We start from the raw sequence: 26,962 nt of genomic DNA on the forward strand, positions 1-26,962 counted from the left end.
ATTTTCATTATTGGGTGAACTAACCCTTTAAGAGTTTTTCCTCTGCACTAAACTGAGATAAAAGCAAGTATTTTAACAAAGAATTACACACTTCACCTCTGACAGCAGCTTCCTGAAAAAGCCTGCAAATCTGCTTTCCGGTCACTTCCTGGTCTGAATTACATCCTTCTGCTGGGGGCCCGGCAGCAGACGCATCATTCTGATGTGTCCTGGGTTCAGACACCAGATTTAGCCCCACTACTGTCAGCCTGCTATTTGGGCCACGCTGATGACTAGGTGTTGAACGGGTGACTAAAGCGCTGGAAACGATGTTAATGGAATGGAATGACTCAACGGAGGAGTGAACTCGCACACACACAAACACAACAACGTCTTCCTCCTCTTCGGTATTGAGAGGCCACATTAAACCCTGTTTCACTATGATCTCTATATTATGTCAAAGCTGAAGTGTGTCATCTTTACGGTGTTAAAATGCGTTCATAATATGCAGGGACGAGCAGAAGTAAACCATCTGTAGGCTGATTTCCAGTGCGACACATCAACACTGGCTCAAGCACCGTTTGGAAATCCTGTTTGAACACAGTCATTATTTTTGCAATTAATTTGGTGACGCTAATGCCACAGAAATTACAGCTTTACGTGGCTTTGTATTACATAACACATGCCTCCTGATCGTGTCCGATGTCAAAGAATAAAATGCATAAAAACAGACAAATAAATACATTAACACTAATGTCACAATACATTTAGATATTAAATATTTTTATATAATGTGCACCAGCTCACTAATGCGTTCAAATAGTTTTAAAAATCATGAAATTTAATATACTGTATATTCATAACTGAATACAACTGCTTATTTGGTAAAGATTTCATGCTAATGTTTGTTAACTACTTATAGTAATTAAAAACTGTTACGAAAATTTGATAGTATGATGGTTGCTCAGTGCAAGTATCAGCTACATTTAGTTATGAATATGAAAAAAATATAAGTTATGTAACTATATAGTGATTTGTTGCACATTATATAATAATATTGAATATATTATTTTTAGTTAAAATATAACAGTTGCAATGTTATGTCATCATAAATATTTTTATATGATCATATTATTGAATATAATTAGCAAAAAATCATTAGTTACATAATTTAATATTTTAATATATTCACAACTGAATGCAAAAAAAGTATGATTGTACGGTGGTTCAGTGTTAGTATCAGCTATATTGTTATAAAACTATATTACAATTTGTAACTATTTGAATGCACTAGTGATTTGTTGCACATTATATAATAATAATAATATATAATATATTATCATTGCACGATAACTGCAATGTTTACATGTTATCAAGAGTTTTTTTTTTTAAGATTGTTACATTTGCAAAATATCATTCTAGTAATAAATGTCATAAATTTGAAATATTTTAATATAGATTCATAATTGAATGCAATTGCTAATCTGAATGTAATCTGTAAAACATTATATGCTATTGCTCGCTGATTATGACATTACCACAGTTCAGTGATAATATCGGATGGTAATACCACAGTATTTTTGATATGCTCACAATATTTAAAAATACAAGCAAATAGAAATAACTGTCCACGCAAAACACAAGAGAACATAATATTTATACAAAAAGTACCATGGTACTTACATAGCATAGATATACCATGAAAAAAAAACACGAGGTGGATTCCACAATGATGGTAATATGTTATTTTCTGAAGTACCGTGATATATGAATGGCGCATGTTTATAACATTCATATCATGGTACTTGAATGGTACTGGCAGGTACTTGAAAGAATAATGCAGCTGTATTATCATGATGTCATCATAGTAGTAGTGGTATATTTTGATGGTAATACCACAGTACTTTTTCTAAGCCTATAGTTTGACCATGTTGTGCTCTTATAAGTGTTAAAATGACACTACATTGTGCAAATCATACACACACACACACACACACACACACACACACACACACAAGCGTCCCAGCTGAACTCTTCCTTCAGGCCATAACTGCACCTCCCCGCCTCCATCACCATGACAACATGCATCAAAATGGCTGGCCGTTTCCATGGGACCAAAAAGAGAGTGCGCCAGAATTTTAAGGACCTTCATTCAGCTCCCTGAATGAATAAGAGCTAGTCAAATCTTCACAGGTAACAAGGGTGGCAATAAGCTTCAGCATGAGAATATTGACATCACACTTAGTTAAGTCACTGACAAACTGGGCCAAAGTTAGTTACAGAATGTTTCTCACCTCCTCAACTGAACACAAACTCATATATTACAGGAGAGACACTGATGGAGAGTGGACAGTACTGTGATTGACAGCTGCGCGAACCAATCACAACGCCAACTGTCAGAAGGCTACAAATGACAAACCTACACAAATACGAACAATATGAAATACTGTAAGTAAAATGTTACCGCAAAATGATGCACTACTGTTAGAAAACTGTAGAAATACCAATACTACTATACTAATACCAGTGTTATTATTGTTAACTAAAACATTATTGTTAATTAAAAACCTTTTTGTCAACTGAAATAAACCTGAAATAAAATATAAATATCAGATAATAACTCAATTAAAATGAGAAACTAACTGAAATAATTGTAAAATAAAAAGTAAAATTTATATTTAAAAAATAATAAAGAAAAACAACAAATGCACATAGCATAATTACTACATTAAACAAATAAAAAGTTAAATAGTAATAATTAAAAAAACAATAAAAAAAAAATTACTAGAAATTAAACACAAATTTAAATAAAAATAGTACAATTAAAAAAATAAAAAAGCACACAAGTTACTAGAAATTAAACAAATTTAAATAAAAATAGTAATTACAAATTTAGAATAAAAATGACAAAAGCACAATTTAATAACTATAAATTAAACACATAATACATAAAAGTTAATGTTTATTAAAACAAAAAATGTAAATGTAAAAATTAATTTAGTATTTATTGATAAATACTGCAAGTATATTCTAACACAGCAAATCAGCATATTAGAATGATTTCTGAAGGATCATGTGACACTGAAGACTGGAGTAATGATGCTGACAATTCAGCTTTGATCACAGGAATAAATTACATTTGAAAGTACATTTAAATAGAATATAGTTATTTCAAATTATAATATTTTTTCACAATATTACTGTTTTACAGTATTTTTGATCAAATAAATGCAGCCTTTGTGAGCAGAAGAGACTTCATTAAAAATATTTTTTAAAATGTATATATATATATATACACTATATATATACACACACACACACACTGAGACACACACTCTCTGTATGTTAAGAGAGAGACGGACAGAAGAAGGCAGACTGTGATGTCGCAGTAGTACAGAAGCACTCTTGAGAACGCGTGGGTGTCAAGCTTTTTAAAATGCAGCTGCTCCACCAACTTGCACACGTCACAATTCCTCTACTGCAGAGAAAATCATAGGTTTGAGCGTAACTGTGGGAGGCGGGGTAGAGAGAGAGACATATTACATCTCTCTCTCTCTCTCTCTCTCTCACTCATCTACTCTCCAAAAACAAGCTTGTGGATTCACCTCACGTTTGTGTAAAAAAAAAAAGAGACCATATGAACACAGATTATTAAATGTCATTTTTCAGTAAACGTAACGTGTCGGTTTTTCAGTAAGCGAACAACAAAAACCCAAAAGAGGGTCAAAGCTGTTTGGAAAGATGTTTCCCTGACAGATCACTACCAGAGGAGGAGCTCACCCCAAAAATACAGCAGTTTACTCACTCTTTTATTGCTCCAAATCCATATGCTGTTATTTATATATTTTATCTGTTATAAAATATATAATATATTTAATATATAACACACATATTATTTATATAATATCTATTTAATCATAACATTTATTATAATAAACAATAATATTAGTTAATATTAATACAATATTAAGTTTGCCATTATGATTAATATTTACTCTGATACAAATAAATAATATATAAATAAATAAATATTAAGTAGCACAGCGGACATAATAATATTATTAATATTACTACAATGCAATAACAATAACCACATAATAATTAATTAAATATAAAATATTTGTAATTAATACTACTATTATTATAAATATATTACAAATGTAAATTATTATAAATAATACTATTTATAAATAAGTCAATATTAAGTTGAGTGATAACGTTGCTGGTTAATTTGGTCATCTTGTTTTTGAAAGAATATGAGGATGAGTAAATGACAGAAATTTCTTTTTTTTTTTTGCGTGAACTTTCCCTTTAGGTGGGTCGAGAGATTGTCGCTTCATACTTAAGTTTGAATCCAAATGTCCTTTCAACAATCGAAAATTGTTGTGTAAAACATAATCACATCATGTAATTATAGTGTAGCCGTAGTGCATGTTTAGCACTGTGAATGCTGTCGCAGTCAGAAATAAGCCACAGAAATCGACCTCTCAGGGTGAAGTTCTGAAACATGAAACAAGATAACAAAAAAAGGCAAAAAGCAAAGCGGCTTAGAGGTCGTGATGCAGCAGTTAACGCACACGCTACAGACTCATTTGGAAGAAACAAAAATAAAATAAATAGTTACTGTAAAATAATTTAAATTTAAATAAAATAAAAAGATTTTTAAAAATGCTAAAAAATAAAATAAAATATAAAATAATATAAATTTAAATAAAAAACTAATAAAATAAAAATAAGATAAGGTATTAAAAATAAAATAAGGAATTAAAAAATAAAATAAAATAAATAGTTACTGTAATATAATATAAATTCAAATAAAATAAAATAATAAAAAGATAAAAAAACAAAATGCTAAAAAATAAAATAAAATATACAGTTACTATAAAATAATATAAATTTAAATTTAAAAAACTAATAAAATAAAATAAAAATAAGGTACTAAAAATAAAATAAAATAAAATCCATCAGGTAACAGCACTTGCAGATCTTTCAGAGAAACATGGCAAGAGGAACTGACAGGGCTAGACAAATGTTTAGTTATCATCTCTGAGTTTACAGATGACCTCTGCAGGCCTCACTGATCCATGAAAGAAAAACAACAGAGATGATCTTGCAATGAATCACATTTCCCAAAGGAGCCAAGCACACCACAGACTGCTAATGTTATTATGAATCAGACTGACATTACAAAGTAAACTCCGCATCTGTCTGCGCTCAAGAACAATTCTCTTACCCACGATTAAAAAGTTTCCTGAGACGCTCAAAACAAATTGCATAATTCTTACAAAAGTTTTCCTGAAAGTAATACAAAAATAGAAAAAAAAAAAAGCTCTGGTACCTCTTACAATTTAGGTCTACAGGATTATTTGCCCATTTTATTGTCCCAAAAGTAATAATTTGAGGTATCATTCATGTCTGTAGCCTAAATGATGTGTGATACATTTCATGGTTAACACTTAGATGTAAAGGTTTGTTCAAATCACCCTGACTTGACTTAAACGCCACTAATAAAGCACAGTATATCCAGAAACAAGAACACTTGGCAATGGACAGATGTTGTTTTATACTCGCACTGTTTAAAAAGCCACTAATGTTTGTTGAGGAATATTTCATATATAATACTTAAAGCTCTAAGTTAACTACAAAACACACAACAACAGAAAGGCCTATGCATTATTCAAACATTTGCACCTTATTACTGTTACAGCACAGAAAGACGGTGAGAGACAGAATGAATGGAAAAAAACAAAAGAGAAAAAAGTGGGGGGAAAAATGACCTTCCCTTACAGCCTTATAACACTATAAGTCTTAAATCTCCTACAGAGATGGCTAATCGAGGCTTTCCATCAAACGGCATGACCTTAAATCAGTGAACAGAGTTGAATACTCAGGACTTTGCTAGGTCTAGCGCAGACATTCAGTCCAGATCAACAGGCCACACACACAAAGGCAACAGATACTTCACCCTTTGCTGGGAGTTTGATTGACAGGCGATCTGACCAATCATAACGCAGAATCTGCTATTTTGTCTGACAAACAAACTAGACCGTAAAGTAGATTTACGTAGATCTGCACAATTAAAGCACCACAGTATTATCATCTGATACGCTCACTGTACCACAGTATATGGTTCTCAAAAACATTCATAAGTTGATATAATTTAAGAGGCCAGTTTTTTTAACCTTCTCCAGTATTCTGCGGTTATGAAGCATCATCCAGGCTGGATCTGTGTAATCTGCAGGATGCTGCTGTGTCGTGATGCTGTTGACGACTACACACCGATGCGTTTCGAATGTGTCATCGCTCAGCTGTATCCTTCCGTCTGATCCAAACATCTCTCACTGAGAACATGACTACTAATTCATTTTCTTTTCACCTCTACATCCGTCACTGACACGAGCACAAACACGCAGAACCAGACCAAACAGCCAGGAACCTTAAAAACAGCCTCATTAAACTGAAATCTTAAGATGCGCCCAACCAGAGACACAGTTCATCTTTCAAAAGAGAGAGAGAGAGGAAGGAAGGAAAGAAGAACAGAAGATTGATTGAATGAAAGCAAAGAAGATCAAACAAACAAATAGGACTGCATGGTTAATTTTAATAAAACCATCACAACGTGGCTTACTGAAATTATCAAATTGCAAAGTACCATAATTTTACACTTGATTTAATATTTTAGAGTATAATAATATTTTATATATATAAATAAAAGACAATATTATTAATAATAATAATTATTAATAATAATATATCTATTATTACTATTTATTCTTGATGCGTTACATTAGAATTCATATATTATATATAATATTTGGCCAAATTGAGCAGCCCTATAAAATAATCAGAGCAAACACGGAGATTTTTTAAGAAATATAATTAAACCAGCAAAAATAAATAAAATCACAATTCAATTTTTTTCCCTACATCATGCAGCCCTACAAACTAGGGATGCACAGAAATGAAAAATCTTGGCCGAAGCCGAAACCGAACAAAATTAAACACTGGGCCGAAAGTCCCACCCCCCCACGATTTTTTTCACCACTGCATAAATTAAATAGCCAAAATGTGCTTTTTACTATTTTGTCTTGCTTCTCAAAGAAAAAATCAATTACAAAACAATAATTAAAAAATATTTAACACTGAACATGTTTTAACATTCTAGCAGACATTATACCAACAAAGCACAATTTAACATAAAATTAATAAGCTAGTAAAATAATATTTTTTGTCCATCAGACCCCCTTCTTGAATAAGGCGTGTATTTTTGAAACGAAAGCAGCCTTGCTGAGTAGAAGAATCTTCTTTTAAAACATTAGAAGAAATGTTTTAAGAGATATTACAGATCTCAATTTGAACATAGGGCTGGGTAAAAAAAATATCGATATCTCGATATTAATCGATTCTCATTTTTACGGAACGATATCGATTCTTAAATCCCAAGAATCGATTATTCTAACTTTTCAGTTAATGGATGGAACATTGAAGGCCACTATCCAATAAATCGCAATAAGCATTGTGCTTTGGTATTTTTAATATGAAACAAAGTCTCAGATTTCAAATGATGTCCATTGTATTGCAGTATTCAAACAATAAATGCCGTTTTGGCGCTGTTCAATGTGGAGTGACAGATCTCTGTAGTGCCTCAGTTCAATAAAAGCGGCAGCGCGAGGCGCACGTGAACTGATCTCCTCCACATTAATACCAGTTTCAGCACAAAATAAACATGAATAAACATCCGAAGGCAAGTTAAAAGAAAGAGTACAACTTTACAATCCGTATCCTGTCTCCTGTAATCGCTCAATCAGTGTTTCAGTCACACAAAGACGTCAATATAACGGCTTGTAAACAATGTCACGTAACGTCACATTTACCTGAGAAAAACTAATTTTACTGTTCTTCAATGTTTAATTTATGTTTGAATAAATCCATCAAGTTTTTATGACAGCCACCATTATGTTTATATAAAATACTAATTGAAGTAGAAATATTATTATGTAATTGTAACTATTATTTTAAAAACTTCATTAAGTGTAATTTTAACAAATCAGTAAATTTGAACCTTCAATATTATAGTAATGTAGTACCAACTGACTCTCATGAATATTTTACAGCATTAGTTGAGAGATTTTTTTCCTTGAGAAGATTTGGCATGTACTGTACCTGATATATATCCAAAATAATCGATATTGATTGGTAATCGAATTGCAAGCGTGTGAATGAGAATCAAATCGAATCGTGAAATTTGTGTCAAAACCCAGCCCTAGTGTGAATGTTGTAATTATTATTATCATTATTATTGTCTTACTTTTTATTTTATTTTACAGAACAACAGTAAAATTACAATACTAACGTTTATGAATGTTAATGGAGTTCTTGCTTTTTCTCAACTTTTATTTTGCGGAAATGCACAGGAAGACCTCAATGCTTCTTTTTATTGACAACAGCAGATTTATAAATGAGTCTCATTACGAATATGTTGCACGTATTGCATTGTCACATGCCTTGTAAAAATTCATAGTAATGTGACTGAGCAACAGGCGAGTAAAACTGGTTCAGCGCAGATTTTCCTCGCGCTTTGGACATTGAACTCTGGTTAACAAGCAGATCCGCCGCGAGTTCGTGCAGCACAGTCGGAATACATGCAATTCGAGCGTGAAAACATAACGTTCTGCAGTTTATTTACTTATTGGTTAAGGCCATTTCACGATTTCAATCATCATACAGTAACCAGCAACAATCACCGCTTCCTCTTCTAATCGAAGACATGTGCTGCAGTACTAAACAGTCTCTCGCTGTCGGTGCTTGTAATGATTTTCGCGTCTTTCTCGGACAGTTTAAATGCTTCCACACTGCTGTGCTGACATGTTCGTTGCATTATAAAGAGTGTGCGCCTCTCACTCTGCTCTGGTTGCTATTTGATTGCGTCACGTCATTGTTCGGTACAATTTATTCGGTCTTTTCGCTTATTTCGCTTATAACCACTTTCGCTTATTTTTTTGCTATTTTCGGCCGAATAATTTCGGCTGCCGAACATTCGGTGCATCCCTACTACAAACAACTGGGAGGAAAGAAGGAATGACTAACCAAGGAATGAAAGTAAGAAAGCAAGCAAGAAAGAACAAAATGCAAAGGAAGAACAAAGGAAGAAAAGAAAGGATGGGGAGGAGGCAAAAAGAAAAATTGAAAGGAAGAAAGCAAAGCAATGACTATATTAAAGCAAGAACGTACGGAAGGAATAATGAATAAATGAAGGCAGGAAATATGAAAGGTTAAAGGAAAAATGACCAAGAAAGAAATCCAACAAGCAAGATCAAACAAACTGAGGGAAGGAAGGAAGCAGGGATAGAAGGAGAGAGCTTGGGAAGGAAGGAAATACCAAAGGATTAAGAAAAAAAAATCAAGAACAAAATCAAACAAGAAAGGAGAAACAAACTAAAGGAAGGAAGAGCAAAAGGAAAAACTGAGAAGAAAATAAAGATAAACCAAACAAGCAAGAACAAACAAACTGATGGAAGGAAGAAAAGAAAGCTCCTCCTCATACTGCTGCATCACACATGTATAAAAAGAACCACGACTCAAACATCCAAATGAGCCTCTTTTGCTCATTACATTACATCAAACTTGATCGCGCGAGTGTTTGTGATGAGCGCTTTTCCTCGTTTCCTCGCAGCACTGCACAGGAGGATTCCTGGGAACGCTCGAGTACTTTGTGTCCTTTTATAGTCTCAAAGTTTTTAATGCAAAAGATCAAATTACCCTCTCGTCCAGGGACGAAGCACGTTCAGGGACCGACTAGCTTCAGTGGCTCCGTTCCCAACACTCCCTCGACTACTTGTAAACAAAAAAACATCTGCTATGCTATTTAAACGGGCCAAAACGAGGACAAGGACAGAATCCAAACACAGAGCGAGGTCAACAGGACGACTTTACACCAAGAAAACACGTCTATATCCATTCCCGAACACGTATCCTTTCATGCCAGAGCTATCCCATAGTGCTTTTCTCCACAGGACCGGACTATATTTGGCCAACAGTGGCCAGTGGGAGAAAGACAGGTGTGACAGCCAACACACAGTGACTCACGGCACGTCTTCAGCCCATTGCGGCTAATGTGCTGTGCTAATGGGAGCAAGACTGAAATATAGTCGATGGCAACGACAAACAATCAGATGAGAGACCAAACCTGGTGAGAGTCCTTGACATCAAAGACACAACGGACATGAGACACCGTGTGAATGAACCTGCTTAGGGAAAAAATAAAACCAAAGTGGCAAGAAAACACAGACAGGGGTGTGTGATATTATCGCCTACGATAAGATTGTAATTATTGCTTCAATGATGTGGAAGCTGACGTTATCGAGTCACTCACTACGCAAAAAAAACAAACAATCAATGTTGAATCAATATCGACTGGATAAGTGATTTGATCCTGAATGAATTAAACGTTTGAACCGGTTGAACAAACGACTCAACGACTCGTTCATGAAGACAGTGACTAGCTGCCATCTAATGACGATTTTAGTTTCTTATTTATTCATATTTTATTATTTCAAAACAAGAAAAAAAGCAAGAAAAAGACAGAAACAATGAAGCAAACCAGCAAGAATCTAGAAGGAAGAAAAAACAAATGATCAAATTATTAACAAATTATTATTATCATTATCATCATCATCCAATATGGGCCAATATCAATTAAAAATTAAGTATAAAATGAATCAAATGTGATAATTTATTATTTCCATATAATTATTATAATATATATATAATATGTATATACACACACACACACACACATTTTTATACATAATTTATAAATAAAATGTAAATTAATTAAAGAAAAAAAGTTTTAATATTTAACCTCGAAGCATCATTTAGGTAATTGAAATTTCAGGCTAAATACTTAGGTGCAGCTTCTGTGCCACTTCTGCTGTGCAAAAATGAATTTTGGTGATACTTATTTCTTTTGATTGGAAACAGCCTATAGTGTCTCGTTACTTTATTTGAATTTATCGATTAAATGTAAGAATTTGACAAAAGATAATGCATATATCGAATAAATGTAGAAAATGCCCTTAAAAAGTAAAAAATACCTTTGGAAATCAATTCAAGGTGGCAAATATCGGCCCATCACTGCTGCCAACTTACCAATGGACAAAATATGAAATATATAAAAAGTTTCGGGACACATTTTATGGAGGACTGTTTCCTGATCCTGGTAGAGTAGACTACAGTTCCGGCTGTTCTGACTCACAGACTAAGTACATTTTTAAAATGTAAAGAGTTTTTATATTTTATATATTTAAAGCGAGTTTTTTGGGCAGTGTAGAGTAGCGCTTGTTGTTTGTCAATTCTCCGATCACAAATGCAGACATGGTTTTATGTTTACGTGGCGCGATGCAACGCAACGCGTAAAAAGACAGTATAAGTCATTATAATCCGTAATTATGTCCCCACTGGATGCAAACAAATGCCTCGTTTATAATGGGTTTTCATGTTTTTGAATCATCGCTCCGGCCTGACACGGCATCACAGTATGGTAAGGGGCGTAACATTTCCGTCACACGCTTGAGGTATTTGGCCAATCATAACGCACTGGATAGCTGGCCAATCACAGCACACCTCGCTTTTTCAGACTGATGAGCTTTGTAAAAATTGACGCGTTTCAGAAAGGCGGGGCATAGAGGAGAAACAATAATGTACAGTATGTGGAAAATAATGTTTTTTGAACCTTAAACCGCATAAACACATTTCATTACACCAAATACACAAAATAATGTTCTTTTTAGCAACATCATATGACCCCTTTAATTGATATTGGCCCATATTGAATATATATTATTCAATATGGGCCAATATCAATTAACAAATATAATTAAAAAATTTATTATTATTATTATTATCCAGTATAGGTCCATAAAAACTTTCCAACAGTATTTCACGGTCAGTTTTCAACTGCTGTCACAGTGTTTACCTTTGTGCACTAAATCTCAATCATTACATAATCTGATATGTAAAATTTCCAGGCCTATGTGTTTGTGTAAAAAAAAAAAAAAAAGGTTTCCCTCAATGCCACTTCAAACCACCTTGACAATCAACTTACACTGAAGACATTTTGCACCTCACCTTAATTTTCAACATTCACCCATTATTCCACACCTCTATTTAGATCCTGCCAGTTTTTGCCCTGAAGAGAATTTTATGAAGATTCAAAATTAGCACTTTCTCAATTAATGCTACGCTAATGCAATCAACAGAACGCAAAATAAACCTAAAACTCAATTTAGCTCACAGCATCAGCTAATTTAATAGAGCTTCCGTTCATGCCAGACGGCTCTGCACTCTCTGTGACCAGGATGCGTCACGTATCCAGAGGCAGACGGCATCAGGGACCACAAACGTCTTTATCATAAGCTAATAGCATGTTGCAGCTTGAGTCTGAATGGGGGTAATCAATCTCTGGTTATCAGGGGGTTGAATGGCAGCTAGGGGTGGTGTTTGTCAGCTAATGCACCGGTTGTCGAAAGCCACAGACGCTCAGAAGATAATGGCAGGCTATGGAGCTTATAGATGTCAGTGGAAGACATTCCCCTCCTACACTCCACCGTCAGAGGTAATTCAGAAGAACTGAATAAAGCATTGACTCAGCAAAGGGATCTGAGGTGGTTCCTGAAATAAGTTCTAATCAGGAAGACTCACTAATTCATATGATGCCAAGAGTAATGCTGTTAACTGCTAGAAAGAAAAAAACCCGCTAGATAATGTGTCATGATACTGTTAACATGATGGAGAAAAAACTTAGGATAATTAATGCATAAGTATTAACGCAAAATAAATTGTTTTATTTTTACATTTAAAAATATACTATTTTAATAAAAGCAAAAATACAGTAAAATTATGCTAAATACTTTTTGCTTTAATGCAACGTTTTGGATTATTTAACGTTAAAATGTATTCTTTTAATAAGTGCAAAAATACAGTAAAATAGTGCAAAATATTTATTACATTATGCTTTAATGCAATTTTTTGAATTGTTTTACTTTTAAAATGCATTCTTTAAAAAAATGCAACAATGTATTGTAAAAAAAAAAAATGTCTTGCAAAAAATGCAATATACAGTAAAAATAAAAATGTTTTATGACCCAACAAGAAATATTATGGCAGGTATTTGTTCTTATTTCACTTGACATGGGTGCTAAAAAGTTAATTTTGGGCCCGGGTTAATAGCACAATACACTAGATGTCATAAATACATAAATAAATAATGAAGAGACAAGCTTGAAAACTTTTATACAGTGCACTGAAAAAATTGTAAATCTTTCATACCGTGCACGGTATAAAAGTTTTCAAACTTTCTTCTCCATTTTCTATCTAATGAATGGTTTTAAAAACATTGCTACATTTACATACGCATTTGTGTCATTGAACCGTTAAATAAATTCTGTAATGAAATTTGACTTTCAATATGTAACACTCTCTGCACATCTATAACTGTATTGTAAATCTGCTATTGAGTGCGCATGAAGTGAAATCAGGGCTGAATGACTTCAATCATAATGATGAAATGACTTTGCATATAATTCATTCAACAATACTGTCACTGACACATTAAATAAGAAAGGTTTAAATTGGCAACTTGTTTTCACAGGTTCTTATTTGCATACTAATTTCGTAACGGAGAAACTGGTGTCAAATGGTGCCATAGATAATTTGATTATGTAAATTAAGTTTTGTATAAAGATAGAACGTTTTTATTGAACAGCCCAGTTCTAATGACACCTGGAGTGAGACGCAGGAATATTAGTGTCTATTTATATATATATATATATATATATAAAAAAATAAAAAAAAGAATAAAACAAAATACAGACTAAATTAATTCACTATTGAAATATTGAGATTAACTTGTGAATCGATTTGATTGATTCACTGAAAAGAATCAACTCAATTGAATAGGTTTTCTACAATTTAAACACTCTAAGATGGTTTGTTGGTCTTAGCTTGCCACTAAGATACTTAGGCTGGTCTAGTTTGCACATTTTAGAGAGGTGTTGGGCATTAATCTGGTCTGACTAAGTAACCAGCTGGTTAACCAACTAAACCAAATAAACACCAGCTTGATCAGACTGGGAGACCAACTAAACCAGCTAAAACCACCTTAAGCTGGACTAAGATGTTTTTTTCAGCAGGGATATGATTCCAGAAGGTTATGACAGTCCTATCGAGGTAATTATGATCCCTTTAAATCCCTTTATATAATCTTCCCTCCCTACTATTAGGCTAAATCGCCTCGTCACCTTCACATTTGTACCACATTACAACCTCAGCCTCCATCACGTTTCTCAGAAATGACCTACAATCAGATTAGCCCCCCACCTCATTCTCACACTGTCATACCTTATCGGCCTATAAATAGAAGCAGGTAAAGCCAGATTTCATTAATTCAATCACCAGGCGCTGGGACTACCCGCGCACTTCTCTGAAGGTGGAAAGTCACGAGTCTGGCACAAGCACTATTCCTCATTACCAACCTCCACGGCGTACCGGCTAAATTTAAACAATCTCACACACCGGGAGTCTCCACGCCACCGAACCTGCGGAGAAAGAAGTCAATGGCCATTGTTTAGCACGGGTACATCTGATAAAACAATTAAATACAAGTCTGTTTTGGATCCGTTTCCTCTCAAAACCACAAGAGTTAATTAGCGCAAGCAGGTCTGAAAGGTAACGTGTTATTGACATTCATTGAGCAGCGACACTGGCTTTTTTGAAAGCGCTTGTGCCGACAACATCAAAACTCATTTATTTGGAGTAAAAATGAACCCGGAGGGGCTGCAAGTTGTTCAAGATGCCGAGGTGATAAGTGAGAAATATGCCGGCACAACAAATTGCCCTTTGATGGTTGAGACGGAAGAGATTTGAGAAGGAAAACAATGATCCATCAGCCTCGTGAGATAAAACGAGCACATGAAGGTATGAGCTTCGCATGCGTAAATTTAGTCTGCGTTTGAGCCGCACTTTGGCAGTGAATGCGGAGGATGCTGGGCTAAATCCCAACATAAGCTCTACCAACGTACAACACATCAGCCGCTTAAACAGAAGAGATCATCTATTTCAGCCACACTATACACAGAGCTAATCTGTATTGACACACACAACTGGATTGTACAAAAGAACTCACAAGTAATGTGTTAAAACAGTCATACTGGTAAATAAGGTATTAATGGAGATAAAAAAAATAAATAGATAACTAAAATGTACAGTGTGCCTAACCATCACGATATTAGGGTGTTTACAGTACATGGTTGCCAGGGTAGTTGTACACAGTTGCTAAGCTGTTTGGTAGAGATGCACCGATCGATCGGCCAGGGATCAGAATTGGCCGATTTTCCTCATGATCGGCCCGGATCGGTGACCGATCCGTTTTGTTATAATAATAAATAAATTCAATACTGGCTAATACAGATTAAAAATAAAATCATATAAATATAATTTAAATAAATAAAATTGCATATATACAATAAATACATTCAAACGTGGCCCATTGCAATAAAAAATAAAAATACTATTAAAAAGCTAAATAAAATAATATAAAATAAATATAACAGTATTTAAATTAAATAATTTAACATACACTATAAATAAATAAATAAATAAATCCAAAATTGGCAAGTGAAAAAAATATATAAATAATACAATACAGTATTATAACAGCTTTAAATAAATAAATAAATCCACCAATACAAATACAAATTATTATAGTTATATAAAATATTTGCAATAGTAATAGTAATGCATGCCTTAGCAAACATCACTAATAAATGCAATCAATTTAATGGGGCTCTTATGGGATTCATGAAAAACCTGAAGAGCTAACATTTACTGATAATCAAACATGCGGTCTAGAATTGTAATATTCCATCTTTAATTTTAAGTCCTCTAAATAATGGTACATAATTGAGCAATAGTGCATAATAATGGCATAATAATTATGCAAATTATGGTACAAATCTGAGGGTCTGAAGGTCAGAAAAATACAATGTACTACATTATCACAGAAATGATCAGTACCTTGACTGGGTATTGTTACGAGTAAACAGTAATAATGGATTCTGCCTGAAATTCTGACCCACAGGAGTTGATGAGTTGTACAAATTTCCCCTGGAACCTTTACAAATTAAGACAAGCCTTAGAATGACAGATATTTCCCTGAGGAAAGACGGTAAGCCTGCCTCCGTTCCTGCAGGGGCCGTTGTTACTGTCGAGAGCTGGAATACATCCTACCTTTAAAAATATGACTACATGATAGAGCATATCACAAAAATACGATTTAGCCAAGGTGAAGAATTCTCCGGAATATAGAATCTGTAATCATCAGTTTGCAGGAATTCAGTTTGAAGCCTCCAGACGGAAAAACACTTCAGCTGAAAATTGAGTCCTTAATATAATTAGATCTCGCTAAAGCTGGATATGATGAATGTGCTCTTTTGTGTACATGCATCTTCTGTTGCTTACTGTTTTATAAAGCATGTGTATTTTCTTCACCGTAATATTGCATATACTATGATTTAAACAAACGCCTAAACCGAACATATCAAACCCAGCAGATTTTTGCATGTGCAAGCATCACATTTTCTTCTAAAATTGGGTTTGTATTGACAGCACATTAATTCATTTACAGTGGATTTCTGTATAAGGATGTGTTAGCTTATAATGACATGCATTTACATATTAGATTGCACAATGGCTTGACATATTTTGACTCAAATCTGCTAAAAGCCGCTTCTGCACGGCGTGTTTTCACTCACCGAGGGGCAAGTTCACGCTGTTCTCTCATTTTGGCATTCGCAATGAAAGCATTTTATCTGATTCTGTGGTGCTGGCATCAAATTTGTTGATTTTCTCTTGAATCTCTGTGCAGACATCACACAGTTTACAAAAGAAGATTGGATTTGACTGATCATGTGAACAAGCAGCAGAAAATGTTGTGATCCTCGTCACAATACCATCTTCAAACAACTTTTATTTTGAGTTATTAATTCTGTTGTTTGCGGCCAGTAACATATGGCAGCATTCAAACGGCAAGGTTTGTTTTGCTCACGATTCGATGAAAAAGACGTTTCTGGTTTAATCCCCAAAATAAGATCTTGACGCTCAAGCTCAAAGTTGTCATTTTAAAGCCCAAATTTTACTCCTTTGGTCATTTATTCCTCACAAACAAGCACTGACCACAAACCGCAAACACCTTGTCAGAGTGTATTACTACAGCATCAGAAGTTTTCTGTTTTGCCTGTGGGTGTGGGTGTGTGTGGCATTGTGTTACGTAATCACAACAGCGTGGAGGATGCCCTGCCAACCTAACAGGCTCCTGCTATTCAACAACACATGCAGAAAGTTTGAGAAAGTTTAACTAGCGGTTTCGTGATTCTTGCTAAGGCAAGCATCATCATTATTGCTCATTCTTCAGATCTGCCATTTAAATGACCCACCAGCACTAATTATTAAGCTTTAGAATGCAACTTTTGTACTACAGATGCGAATGACACCTCAAAAATGAGCTGCTTTCTTAGGGGAGGTGTGCTATTGCTAGATGATAAGGGGGGGATCCCATAACTTTACACTGAAGTTGAGATTTAGAGACTTGAATGTAATGAGCTGGAAAGCAACATCCTAGTTAGTTACAGCCCAAAATAACCTCGCAACCGCATAGCAACATGCTACAATTCACTGCAAACTCCTTAGCAACCAGATTGATACCACAATGGTTATTGACTGATAGCTTTTTTTCTATTTCTATTAAAAACATGCAATTTGGGGTATTTTAAAATTGTATATTATTATTTGCATGCATACGGACGGACGGACGGACGGATGCATGGATTCAAGTGTGTCTGTACATACATACATATATAGAATAGAATAGAATATAGGTTTAACCTACAAAGTAGTATAGAAACATTAAAATATTAAATAATAAAAATGTAATATTTGAAAATACATATATACACATACACACTATTGGTTAAATTATAAATGTGTTAAATCCACAAAATAGTATAGAATTATTAAAATATTAGATGAAAATAATAATATTAGATAAAAATAAAAAATAAAATAGTTTGGAAAAAAATAGAATAATATCTATAATATTATTGTGTTATATTACTATTTATAATAATACATGAATAATATTATAATACATTCCAATTCTTATCGCCCATCGCATCGGTACAGAAAAGAACTCTTCAGAAAGCATAAAAATCTGGTTTTAACTTTTACATTTTTTTCTTTATTTCCAGAGTGACTGGTCATCACACTCATCTACACCAGTTCCTTGCACTTGAAATGAACAACCAACACATGCAGCTCTTGCACTAATAGTACAGTGATCGCACAAGAGTCTCCCTTAAAAGACTCAAAGACGCTTTTGTTGCTCATTCACACTGTAACAAAACACAAAGACCATGCAATGTGTCCTCACTGGACAAAAATCTCCACTTTTCTCCAACTCCATTTGTTGCGTGACATCTCAGGCTTGACAGATGGGGAGGAGTTTACGAGTTGCTCGTAAAACAAAGCGGACATTTGTTGACAACAGCAGCTCGAATGCCTTGACAAAGCTCGCTGGATTACACTCTGGCCCTTGGACTCAAGAAACACTGGAAAACGTGGCTTGAAGGGCTCAGTCAGGGGTTTTTAAAGGGGAAGCTGGGACGACTTTGGTTCAGAAGTGGATTAGATCCATTACTCTGACAGATATTCAAACCCCTATACTTTATAAAACAGCAAGGAAGAGCGTACCTGTATTTTCCAGATATTTGAACCCAAAGCAGCCAAATTCAAAGTGAAGTACTTTGTCTCGCTCTGTCAATCAGGCTAAGCTTGTGGCAACTAAATCTCAGGGTTGTTTCTGCGATTAAGAGGACTAGTGAACTCATTTTCACAGTCGGTCTTGATTCTCTGTCCAATATCTTTTATAATCCGAGACTAGGTTTAATCCATCTCTGACAACCCGGCTCCTCAATCACCCTAAATCACTACTGATGTGTGGAGGATGAATCCAGAACACCTTGTACAATTTGAGTCCTAATGCCGTCCTGCGTCCACCCACTCTAAACACTGAACCTTAAAAGAAGAGTTCAACCAACATTCAAATTCTGAGCACAGAAGAAGATACTGAGCTCAGTGTTCAAGCTGCTCCTTCCTATACAATGGAAGTAAATTGGGACTGGGGCTGCCAAATTTCAAAAAGAACAAAAAGTACCATATATATATATATAACCGTAAAATATTAAATCTTTTAGACTATATATTCCAAATCAATAATAGAATATATTTGTATTAAGAACAAGCCAAAATTTTAGTTATTATTCACTATAAGCTTGCCTTATGGCACACTACTGTCCTTGATATTCATATTCACTTTCATTGTATGGAAAACAGTAGCCTGGATATCCTGGACAGTTTCCTTTTTTGGTCCAGAAAATAAAGGTAAGTTGATGACCATTTTCATTTTGGGAGCACTATTCTTTTAAATTATTTTTCCAGGTTCTATTGACAGCGTTTGTGGCATAAAGACAATTACTACAGAAGATAATTCGGACTTATCCTTCAGTAAAAAAAAATTGCAGTAAAGCACTTACGATGAAAGTATACAGATAAATATACCTGAAAAAATATTTAAAAAGTATGTTCGAAAGTAGCCCTAAAGAGACAGAACACAAAAGAAGATATTGAGATGATGTATAGAAAAGCTGCTCTGTTCTATACAATGGAAGTAAATGGAGACTGGAATTGGCCAGTTTCAAAAAGAACAAAAATGTACCATAAACGTAGTACATAAAACTTGAAATGTCAAAACTAAAAGATTTGGAATATAGCATAAGAGTTCAAATGAAATAAGGATAAATTGGGGGAAAATATTGGGAGTGCATTATCCCTTTCAATTAATTTTCCAGTCCCAACACGAGCTGTTAATAGCATTTGTGGCATAAAGTCAGTTATTTCAGAAAATAATTTTCACTTTAATTTGAAAAAAAATAAATTATACAGATACATTTATTTGACAAATATAGTAAATTTTTTAAAAGTATGAATCACATCAGTTATGCATAAAAAGTGCATCCACCTAGAAAAGTAGTCCCACTTCTATACAGAAGTCTTCTATACAGCTCAAGCAACACATTTAATTAAGAAATAATGCAAATGCTTTAACAAAAATAAAAGCTTTTAAACCCTTTTCAATTTCACTGTAAGTAAAAAAAAAAAAAAAAAAAACTAAAATACGAGTCTAAGGTCATTATTCCAGTGGAAAATCGACATTATGCCACAAATGCTGCCAAGTGTCAACTCGTATTGAACCTGAAGCATTAATTTAAAGTGATGACTCAACACGAGCTGTTAATAGCATTTGTGGCATAAAGTCAGTTATTTCAGAAAATAATTTTCACTTTAATTTGAAAAAAAATAAATTATACAGATACATTTATTTGACAAATATAGTAAATTTTTTAAAAGTATGAATCACATCAGTTATGCATAAAAAGTGCATCCACCTAGAAAAGTAGTCCCACTTCTATACAGAAGTCTTCTATACAGCTCAAGCAACACATTTAATTAAGAAATAATGCAAATGCTTTAACAAAAATAAAAGCTTTTAAACCCTTTTCAATTTCACTGTAAGTGTAAAAAAAATAAAATAAAAAATAAAATACGAGTCTAAGGTCATTATTCCAGTGGAAAATCGACATTATGCCACAAATGCTGCCAAGTGTCAACTCGTATTGAACCTGAAGCATTCATTTAAAGTGATGACCGAGGACCTAAGCATTTGGTTTTAATCGAACAGCCTTGGCATGAGTTACAGAGGCAGAAGTCTTTATTCATCAGGTGGTGCGCTGTTTTTCCCAATGCACCGCCAGCTCCCTGCTCTTTTTTTGAAGAACAAGCATGCAACAACTTGTCACTGGGATTCTACTGGACTTTGAACTCTGTCACAAACCGTCGCTGCAGCAAGTGAGTGTGTGCATGCAAGAGAGAGAGAGAGAGAGAGAGAGAGTGTTTGAATGCGTGCATGCTTTTATGCGCCTGCCTTCTGCCCACACACTCCCTCTTCTCTTGTTCTGCAGTAGGCAGACTGTTGCCTTGGAAACACAACGTGCTCCTGTCTGTTGAAAGTGGGGGCTGGACTTTGAACTCTGTCACAAACCGTCGCTGCAGCAAGTGAGTGTGTGCATGCAAGAGAGAGAGAGAGAGAGAGAGAGAGAGAGTGTTTGAATGCGTGCATGCTTTTATGCGCCTGCCTTCTGCCCACACACTCCCTCTTCTCTTGTTCTGCAGTAGGCAGACTGTTGCCTTGGAAACACAACGTGCTCCTGTCTGTTGAAAGTGGGGAAAAAAATGCAGCTTTATTTATTTATTTGTCTAATTTCTTTTCCTCTTTTCTTTCTGAGGGACAAGCGTACGCTCCTCTCTCATCAGGAGGGAGATACTGAAATTACTTCAGATGTGACAAGATTAGAACACGATTGATTAGATTTTTCTCTTTGCATTTTGCAAATCCAACAACTGAAGCTCTTTTTCAAGACCTGCACTTCATTTGTATCTTGACAGCATTATGGCTGACTGTATGAAAACCAAAATCTGTAATAAACCTAAAATAATAACAGAACCACAAAGCCAAAAACATAAACAGAACAGCACAATCTATCTAGACATTAATTGGCTATTTCCATCAACATGCAACTAATTTCCATAAAGCTGAAGTGTGCAATTTCTGCAACACTACTGTCACCAGCCAGAACTGCAAAAACAACTAAATTAAACAAGAATAATAATAAATGCTGTTTAAAGGTGGTCAGGTGCTAATGTGTTCTTGATGGTTGCTATAGTGTTACTAGGTTGTTTGTAGGGTGTTCTGGGGCGTTATGTGATTCTAAGTGGTTTCTAGGATGTTGCTACACTGCTACAAATGTGTTCTTGATGGTTGCTATGGCACTGCTAGAATATGGTAGGGTGTTCTGGGGGGTTATATGATTCAATATGGTTTCTAGGGTATTGTTAGGCTGTTGCTAATGTGTTCTTAATGGTTGCTATGGTTTTGCTAGGCTGTTGGTAAGTTGTTCTGGGGCGTTATGCAATTCTAGGTGGTCTCTAGGGTGTTGCTAGAGTGTTGCTATTGTGTTCTTGATGGTTGCTATGGTGTTACTATCCTGTTAGTAGAGTGTTCTGGGGTGTTATGTGATTCTAGGTGGTCTCTAGGGTGTTGCTAATGTGTTCTTGATGGTTGTTATGGCGTTACTATGTTAGTAGGGTGTTCTGGGGTTTTATGTTATTCTAGGTGGTCTCTAGGGTGTTGCTAGACTGTTGTTAATGTTTTCTGGATAGTTGCTATGGCATTATTATGCTGTTGGTAGGTTGTTCTGGGGTTATATGTGATTCTAAGTGATCTCTAGGGTGTTGCTAATGTCTTCTTGATGGTTGCTATGGCATTACTAAGCTATTGATAGGGTGTATGTGATTCTAGGTGGTCTCTAGGGTGTTGGTAGACCATTGTTAATGTTTTCTTGATAGTGGCTATGGCGTTATTATGCTGTTGGTAGGGTGTTCTGGGGTTTTATGTGATTTTAGCTGGTCTCTAGGGTGTTGCTACTGTGTTCTTAATGGTTGCTATGGCATTACTAGTTTGTTGGTAGGGTGTTCTGGGTTGTACGATTCAATATGGTCTCTAGAGTGTTGCTAGAATGTTGTAAATGTATTATTGATAGTTGCTATGGCGTTACTATGCTGTTGCTTGGGTGTTCTGGGGTTTTATGTGATTCTAGATGGTCTCTAGGGTGTTGCTAGACTGTTGCAAATGTGTTCTTGATAGTTGCTATGGCGTTACTACGCTGTTGCTTGGGTGTTCTGGGGTATTATGTGATTCTAGGTGGTCTCTAGGGTGTTGCTAGACTGTTGGAAATGTGTTCTTGATAGTTGCTATGGCGTTACTACGCTGTTGGTAGGGTGTTCTGGGGTTTTATGCAATCTTAGGCAGTCTCTAGGGTGTTGCTAGAATGTTGTTAATGTACAGTATTCCTGATGTTTTAGGTGGTCACTAGGTCATTGTGAGAGCGTTTCTAGGCTGTTTGTTGCTAGGGCATTGTTAGATGTATTCTAGGGTGTTTTTAGTTGTTGTAATGCAGTTGAGAGAGTGTCCCTTCTGGTTGCTAGGATGTTGCCCACTCTCTCTGTTTCTATGGCACAAATGCTCTGTTTCTATGGCACAAGAAGTCTATTATTCCCAGGAGAAAGTATTTTAGCATTGAAAATATTACACATGGTGTTAAAACTGTCAGAAGTAAACTCACTCTATACTTCCTCTAAAATACAAATTTCTTGTTTTAAGCACAATGACAAGGAAAGACGGAACCTTGTCATTCATTCAAGTTGCATGCTGGTTACATAAAACAGACGGTGTAGTATTCAACCTCACACACAACAGCAATAGACACATGGGCATATCACACATGCTCGTTGTGTGTACGAGGGCTGTTCTCTCCCTTCTGTTAATTTGGTCCTTGTCCCGTTCCACTGGTAACGCTCGCACAACAGGGAGAAACGCCTACAGACCCATTCATACAGCCAGAGAAAGCGAGAGAAAGAGCGAAACAGAGAGCGAGAGAAAGGTGGAAACCGCACTGCAAAAGTGCCTCGTGTAGCACAAACACCTCCAAACACTGTGTATGTGGAGCATTTACAGGTCCAAAACATCCACTAAAGAGAAACGTCCACAGAAAACAGCTAAATGAGCTTCCAGTTTACAGACAGCTCGCCGTGTGACACACTCAATGAATGAAAACACAGATTTAACCTCTGGATCAGCTTCGGAAAGAGATATTTTTCACATCAATCCACTTCAAAGAAATCAGATTAATTGAGAGTCCTTATGTAAATGGACTAGCAGAAATTGAAAATAAATTATGAATGATTAATGGAAGATATAATGGAAGGTCAAAGTTATGAACTGATTAAGCAAGCTTTATATAATATACTATTTAAATAAATATATACTATATATATATAATATACAGTATAACATACGTTTATACATTTTTATTATTATTAATAAACTTTTATTATTTGTATAATATAGTAACTTATTTTTTATATAATATATAATTTTAATATCTACATTTATTTTTATTTTCAAAAATATGTATATTTTATCAAATATAATATAGAAACTAATTTAATAATAATAATAACAATAATAATATATTTAATAAATGTATATACATATAAATTAATAAAATTGTATTGTTTTAATTCATATATTTATATAACATACAATTAATTTTAATATATGCACATTTATTATTTTAATATATTTATATATTTTATCTAATATAATATAATAATTTAATACTAATACTACTAATTATTATTATTATTTTAATTTTATTAGTTTTTTTTATATATATATATATATATATATATATATATATTACATTTCACTATACAAGATTGTATGTGTAGGATCCAAAAAAATAAAAATAAAATAAAAAAGAAAGACAAGAACTGCACTCCTCAAAAGCACTTAAAGGGATAGTTCACCCAAAAATGAAAATTCTGTCATTAATTACTCACCCTCATGTCGATCCAAACCCATAAGTTCATCTTCGGAACACAAATTAAGACATTTCTGATGAAATCCGAGAGCTTTCTGACCCTGTATAGACAGCAACACAACTACCACATTCAAGGCCCAGAAAAGTAGTAAGGACATCGTTAAAATAGTCCATGTGACATCAGTGGTTCAACCGTAATATTATGAAACTACGAGAATACTTTTTGTGCACAAAGAAAACAAAAATAACGACTTTATTCAACAATTTCTTCTCTTCCGTGTCAGACGGTCTTACAGGTTTGGAACGATATGAAGGTGAGTAACTAATGACAGAATTTTCATTTTTGGGTGAACTCTCTCTTTAACATGATTTCGTGGTAATATTTTAGGCGTGATGCTTTTTTCATCATTTGTCATGGCAAAGGAGATGCAGCTGTGGTTTACAGAGAGGAAGACATCCATTAGAAACATATCAACATCTAAGCTGGCCTCCCTAAGATGGGACAAGACCCTTGGCTGTCGGTTGTCTTCATAGGAATAGTTCACCCAAAAATTACAGTTCTGTAATCATTTATTTTCATGTTGTTTCAAACACAATTTCATGGTACCTGTTGTCCTGTTTAGAGCAACTATAACTTGTCTTTTTAAAATACCATGTAATAATTCAGGCTGACTGAAAATGAACTGAAAATCTTTCAAAACACTATATTTTTGTTGAACTGTTCCTTTAAGCATACAGGTGTAGGTTCATCAGCTCCCACAAGAACTTTACACACACCTACATAGTAGAGAAAAACAAATATAAGCTACCCAGAATCCCAGCAAGCCTCTCACATTGTGAATCCTAATAAAATACCTTTCAAACGGGTTCAACACACAGATTATTGTACATCATGAGACTCAACATGTCAGCATGTGGTTGGAATAGAGTTACGAGTGTTTTCATGGCATGGAACGTCTGAGGATGATCAAACCAGCGGTGAAGTGGGTCGGTGGGGAGCATTTGAACACACTCACAGATAATAAATATCAATAAAATGCAGGAACACACACACACACATTTCTCACCACAGGGATTCGATCTGATCCAACGTACACATACACTCGAAGATAACATTCCCTCTACACTCCAGGAGGTTTGAAACAGCACCTCCAGGTATTTTCAGACAAACACATACTCACAAACACATACACGTGCGCAAACATATGCATATGACTGACATTACAATCCCTCTTCGCACCACTAGTGCTGCAACTGCACCTTTAGCCGTTTCTTAACAAGCACACGCACGCGTTAAAATGCACACACAAAGCCGGGAGTGTTTTGGGCTTCGTGCCGCTCATTAGACAGCGCGGGCTGCAGGTACATGGCACGTTCCCATTAAATCTGCCACAATACCTCACTGAGCACATAAGACAGTGTAAATCAGGGCTGCACGATTATGACAAAAATCTTAATTGTCGATTATTCCCTTGAAATTGTAATTGCGATTATCACAATTTACATTGAATGATGTTTATACCATTGTTTGATGCAACTGCATGCCGTATTTTTATATGAAAATAAACAAGCTGAAAACACTCTAACTGAAAAACCTTTAGTGCTTTTCTATAGTATTAAGCCTCAAATATCAAATATACATCGGATTGGTTTCTTCTTTAAATTATAAAAAAAGTAAAAATATGAATGGTATTATAATGTTATACTAAAACTAAAACAATGGAAAAACCCTTAAGATGACATGTAGAAAGAAAAAAATGTATTCACTTTAAGGTCATCTACACTACCATTCAAATGTTTGTGGTCAAGTAATTACTTTTATTCAGCAAGGATTCATCAAATTGATCAATATGTACAATTTAAAGTAATTTATCAAAAAATCCTGAAAAATGAAGCACCGTTTCCACAAAAACATTAAGCGACACAACTGTTTTCAACATTAATAATAAGAAATGTTTCTTGAGCAGCAAATCAGCAAATTAGAATGATTTCTGAAGGATCATGTGACACTGAAGACTGGAGTAACGATGCTGAATAAATTAAAATTTTCAATATAGTCAAATAGAAAACAGTTATTTTACATTATAATAATATTTCACATTTTTATTGTTTTTACTGTATTTCTTATCAAATAAATGCAGCCTTGGGGAACATAAGAGGCTTCTTTCAATCCTTACCGACCCCAAACATTTGAAGAGTAGTGATGCTGATCACCTCCAAAATGTTCATGAAAACTTTCTGCAGACCCGCATGTTAAATTTCCACCAGATAAAAACATCTTAAAAATCTTGATGACTCATCCTGCACTACAAAGATTTTCGACCAATCAAATGTTCTCTAAAACAAAATGTCCCTCCCCAAAACCACCTGCAACC

General features: G+C 34.6%; 1 protein-coding gene across 1 annotated transcript in view; it reads right to left on the bottom strand.

Moving 5' to 3' along the window:
• Window positions 1-2,109: 2,109 nt before the first annotated feature.
• Window positions 2,110-26,962, bottom strand: part of LOC107599671 (arf-GAP with GTPase, ANK repeat and PH domain-containing protein 3-like) — a 77,806-nt gene continuing 52,953 nt past the window's right edge. The window contains exon 2 of the mRNA XM_016291327.1: window positions 2,110-2,139. Within this exon, the coding sequence (XP_016146813.1) occupies window positions 2,132-2,139 (8 nt within the window). The 3' untranslated portion in view covers window positions 2,110-2,131. The remainder of the gene's footprint in view (window positions 2,140-26,962) is intronic.

Source organism: Sinocyclocheilus grahami, unplaced genomic scaffold (assembly GCF_001515645.1).
Source record: "Sinocyclocheilus grahami isolate Dianchi unplaced genomic scaffold, SAMN03320097.WGS_v1.1 scaffold270.1, whole genome shotgun sequence".
NCBI lineage: Eukaryota > Metazoa > Chordata > Actinopteri > Cypriniformes > Cyprinidae > Sinocyclocheilus > Sinocyclocheilus grahami.